The 5,369-nt window shown below is 45.9% G+C and overlaps 1 protein-coding gene across 2 annotated transcripts; it reads right to left on the reverse strand.

Annotated features, from left to right (window-relative positions):
* Positions 1–1,528: 1,528 nt before the first annotated feature.
* LOC123404580 (dof zinc finger protein DOF3.6-like) lies at positions 1,529–3,651 on the reverse strand. 2 transcript variants are annotated; one of them, XM_045098529.1, is made up of 2 exons: positions 3,251–3,651; positions 1,529–2,952 (listed from the first exon to the last, which is right to left on the reverse strand). In XM_045098529.1, the coding sequence occupies exons 1-2, from the start codon at positions 3,299–3,301 to the stop codon at positions 1,921–1,923; spliced, it is 1,083 nt and encodes a 360-aa protein (XP_044954464.1). In that variant the 5' UTR covers positions 3,302–3,651; the 3' UTR covers positions 1,529–1,920. The 2 variants fall into 2 exon arrangements, with proteins under 2 accessions (XP_044954464.1, XP_044954456.1); XM_045098521.1 differs by having other exon boundaries at positions 1,529–2,967.
* Positions 3,652–5,369: the final 1,718 nt, after the last annotated feature.

Raw genomic sequence — 5,369 nt, forward strand, 5'->3', positions numbered from 1 at the left:
CGCTCCGATCCAAGCTGCTACGAGAACGCACTGGAAAATACTAGCGCACCTGTCTTCTCTCTTCTCTTTCTCAGTGTTCCCAAACTCCCATGTAACCGATAATCTCCATCCCACCAACATGCACCTACTCTTCCATCCATCCGACCCCTACACACACACCTTGACCTACCCATATATACTTCCTCCCCCTAAAAAGATATAAGAGCGTTTAGATCACTTCTTTACGGAGGAAATGCATACCTACTCAGCCTCGATCCGTGCACGCACGCACATATACTCACTTCGTCCTAAAATAAATATCTTAAGCTTAGTACAATTTTGTATTGAAGTTAGTATAAAGTTGAGACAGTTATTTTGGGACTGAGGGAGTATATACGAAGAAGAGAATATATATATAGTAGTATCTCGTACGTGGAAAAAAACATGAAGAATTCATGCATGCTGCATGGATGCAATTGAACAATCTATCTAGGTCTAGGTACAATACGTATCACGGAACATGCAAAAGATGGATATATTTTCAGAGCACAAAAGATTGATCGATATGTGTGTGAGATATCTATCTTCGAGCTTTGGTACGTTCTATCGATCAGTGTAAAAAGAGGCCCGGCCGGCAAAGGAAAAGGTAAAAACTAAAGAACCGACCTTGCTTTTGGATGACCATCTTTGACTAGTCCCTTTTTGCATGCAGCCGTGATCAACATTGCAGTGCTAACTCTAATATACTTGCCAGGCTTAGCATGTACACTGCACAGAGATCGATCCATCGCTGGTGTTGCATGTTAACTCGGAGGCATGCATGCATGCAGCATGCATGAATAATGTAATCTCTCATACTCTCTTCGTTTTCTAAATACTCCTTACATTATGAATATAAGACCTTTTATAGATCCTATTATGGACTACATGTATATAAACATATCTTAGAGTATAGATTCATTCATTTTGTTTCGTATGTAGTTACTAATGAAACCTCTAAAAGGTCTTATATATATTTAGGAATGGAGTGAGTATAAGTTATTGTAAAGATTTCACTCTGGACTATATGCGAATGTATATAGTCATATTTTAAAGTTCAGATCCATCCATTTTGTTTCCTATTGTAGTTTTTAGCTAGTGGAATCTCTATAGACTTATATTTAGGAAGGGAGGGAGTATATATGCATGCATGGCATCTTCACTTTGATTTTTTTTCTTTTTGCTTACGCATGACAATTCCTGCCCCCTACGATTTTGAGTGATAAAGTTAGAAGAGTAGCACCTGTCAGTTAACTATTGCTAAATAAATTTGTTTAGTTGCACCAGTCGATTCAAGTTAATGACAAAGCTCACATGTATATATTGTCCAAAACGAAATGTTGCATGGCTTGGCTTGCATGGCTGTGTGCATTTAGTCCATATATGTATAGAATGTAGTATTCACAATCTTGGCGGTAATACCATCACTGAATATCTTCAAATGTGGATTCACAATCTTGGATCACATTGTGTATATAATTAACCGCAAAACAGACATGGGAGAATTATATATCGACCAGCCAATTGACATATAATATAAAATTGTCATGAACCATAGTGGTACAATACACACACATAACTTCACCCCGAATGCGCAAAAGAAAAGAAAAAGAAAAAGCCCTAGATACGAAGAAGTATAGAAGAAACACAGCTAGTGATCATGCTAGCTAAACTAGCTAATTAACACTAATAGTTGTCCATGATCATTAAGCAAGCACACAACACGATGCATCCTTATCCTTCTCCATGATCGACCTTGTTGTCTAGTTCTTCCATCAACACAATGCACAACAAATGCAAAGCTTTCTCTATATCTCACAACGCCCTCCAAGTCCATGCACGTACGCTACCGCTAATTGTAGGATTAGTCTGAGAGCTCGCCATTATAGCTTAGCTCATTCATCACAAGAGATGGTTACCTGTGGCGGTATTGGAGTAGGAGCTTGTGTAGCCACCGCCGGCAGTGAGGTGGTGATCACCACCGTACATCGCGATGCTGCCTGATCTCGGGTAGCCTTCTCTCTTTGATAATGGCATCGCGTGATGAAACTGTTGGTCTCCCCCGTCGTCTTCGTGGCCGCCGCGGCCATCGCCACCGTTGCCCAAGCCTAGGTAGTGGAACATCCCCGGCATGGCCATTGCAGGCGCTGCAGCTGGCGCTAGTGTGTGCTGCTGGTCGGCCATTGCTTGGAAGAACGGGAAGCCTTGCATCTGCTGCACTCTCCACTGCTCCAGCCCGGCCACGGCGCCACCACCGCCGCCGCCGCCCAGGTAGTAGCCCGCCGCCGAGTCGACGGGGGACGACTTCCCCATGCTGGAGAAGGTGGAGCCGAGGCTCATGGCGTCGAAGTCCGCGAGGCGAAGCAGCGGCGGCAGGAGGCCGGACAGGTTGCCGCCGCCGCCGTTCTGCAGCATCGCCGGGAGCACGGGAGCTGGGTTGGACATGGTCGTGCAAGCGGAAGTCGTCGATGACGTCGTCGTCGACCCACCCGAAGCGGCGCCGTTGGCAGCCGGTGCCCCCGCCGCCGCCGCCTGCTTAGGTTTGGCGCGCTTGGCGTGGCGGCGGTACCCGCCGCCGACGGGGACGTTCCGGAGCGCGCCGCCGCGGGTCCAGTAGCGGCGGCAGGCGCGGCAGAAGTGGCGCGGCTGCGAGAGGGAGTAGTTGTTGAAGTAGCAGAACTTGGTGTTGGCGGAGTCGCAGCGCGGGCACTTGAGCCCCTGCTCCGGCAGCGGCACCCGAGCCAGCCGCGCGCGCTCCGACATGGACATGGGCTTCGCAGGCCCCACCACCTGCCCGCCGCCGTCGCCACCGTCAGCAAGCGCCCCCTGCTGCATGATGGACGGCTGCAGGAGGTCATGGTTGTTGCAGCCGCCGTCGCCGGCGCCACCACCGCCACAACTTGCGGCCGTGATGACCTGCTGGTGGTGAGCGTGCTGCTCAAAATCCAACTATATGGCATGAGAAGAAGAATCAACAACTCGAGACAAGTTGGACGAAGTGAACCAAGAACCAGAATGAATTCAGGCTAAAAACTCCTGCCAAGAGTATATACCAAACATATGTAAGTGTTTGAATCAGAATATATTTAGCCAGAGCCCTGGTATCATCCTCCTCTTTACATCAATATTGTTAATACTCGGAACAACTTTCTCCTCCTCTAACTTTTATTCGGCGCCGGTGCAAAAGCGAGGGCGAACAAAATCCCGGGAAAAGGAAGGGGAATGAAATTACCTGGTTATCATTCCAGCTCGAGGAATCAAGGAATGAAGGGGGGAAGATCATGGCGCCGGGTGGGTGAGTGGGCGGTGATGTTATCCGGAGATCGAAAGTGAGCCTTGTGCTAGGTAGCTATGGTTTGGCAAGCTCTTGTCTTCTCCTTTCCTTCCTTCGTGCAGCTGCCGGCAGGCCTTGTGCGTGTGTCTGTGTTTCCTTCAATTCTGGTGGGCTAAAGGAGGTTGTGGTGTTTGATAGAGGCTTGGAGGTAGTGGGAGATGAGAGGGCAAGCTGGCTGGCTGGCTGGCTAGCTAAGGCTCCGGCCTCATGGTCCTCATGGGGTTGGAAAAACAATTATATGGGAATCAAAGGGAAAGGGAAAGAGGAAAGGGAGAGCGAGGGATGAGAGAGTGAGACAGGATTAGTGAGGGTGTGAGGTGGGATGAGGGAGGGAGAAAAAGAAGGAAAAGCAGACATGTACCTTCTATGTGGCCCATGTTTTGTGATGTTGCGTGGCTTTTCTTCCCTGTGGTGTACGTTGAGGGCCGGGGAAGAGGGACACATTGCCGTTCTGTGTGCACGCATAGGGGGTGCAAGGAACGGTCGACGAATATGAGCCGATCGAGTTCGGTTCGGGTTTTAGATGGATTTGAATGGAACTGGCTTGGGTTTAAGAGCCATGGTGCTTGAATGATAGGCTGTGGCGAAATTGAGCTTTGTCTATGCGTTCTCTATGTATACTAGTTAGCTTGATGTGGAATATATTGCGGCATGCTAGTTAGCTACATATACATGAGTTGTTCGAGTTCGACTCGTATTTGGAATTTGAATAGAACTTACTTGATTTAAAAAACTACGGTGCTTGGATGAAAGGTGGCGTCAAAATTGAGCTTCTATGCATTCTATATGCTAGTTAAGCTCGATTCATAGTATATTATGACATATGTTCTATATATATATGGAAATAAAGTGCGGCATATGGATAGTTATTCTTAATTCATGGGGAAAATTGGTTGCTAGGTTGAGATACCATATGAATTTTCACATTCATATCCCCGTCTATCCATATTTGCATATTTTGAAGAAGCACTATCAATTTGCTGCATAGTTTATTGTTTTATAATCAATTGCCTTAACCCAAGCATTATTATCCAGTATATAGAAATCTCAATTCATAAGATTCAACCACTTTGCCTTCTAATTGTAGCCACCCCCCCCCCCCCACCCCACGCACCCCCGCGCCGCCTCCAACTCTTTCATCTCATGGATTATAGAAACATCTATTATCATGCTTATCTGAATCCCTAATAATAAAGACAAAACAATCTGGATTGTAGAGGAGTAACAACCAAGTTGGGATAGAGTTGGATCTTGTCCAATATGATTCTAGGAAAGGGAATCAATATCAAAATGTATTTTCCATGTTGTTATATTTCTAAATGACTTGTAAAGCATGTATAACTAACTAGTATATTTTGGTACTCCCGGGACATGTCCATAGAGATGATGGATGATTCAAAGATGAATACGCCTTTTCTTTAGCCAAAGCCCTTAGAATGTACTACTAGTTAAATCTTCAATCATTAGGTTGTACTGAAGTATGTTTGTCGTCCTATTATTGAAGGTTTCGATCAAATCTTTTGTTTCAACAGTGATTGTCCCAAGTCTACTCTTTGTCTGTTGCAAGCGAGTGTAATATGTTGGAGCCGTAGTGTAGGCTCATATGCACAAGTTCAACTACACGGTAGGATCAGTTCTAGTTCAAGAACATCTCAAACATCATATATATCAATGTGTTTAACAGATAGCACAGTCGAATTAGCCACTTTTCGTGAAGTGAGGAAACAATTGTAGGGGAGGCGATACTGATATGCATGTGCGGGCCCATGATGTCGGTTGGTATGGCGTTGAGTGATTTTGGTCATGATTTTACATGTGGTAACAGAGTGAGCCCATGCTACAAAGGTCTCATGGGTGTGTGGTGTTGTATAGGGCATATGGCATATGCCATGCACCAAGGGATGATTATGGAAATCTAATGCTACAAGTATGTTGTGGAAAGTGTCACCCTTGAAGATGGAAACAGTAATACCATCTCCCTTCATTGTCGGGCCTTGCGGCTAAGTTCAGTTATGCG

This window comes from Hordeum vulgare, chromosome 1H, assembly GCF_904849725.1.
Source record: "Hordeum vulgare subsp. vulgare chromosome 1H, MorexV3_pseudomolecules_assembly, whole genome shotgun sequence".
Lineage (NCBI taxonomy): Eukaryota > Viridiplantae > Streptophyta > Magnoliopsida > Poales > Poaceae > Hordeum > Hordeum vulgare.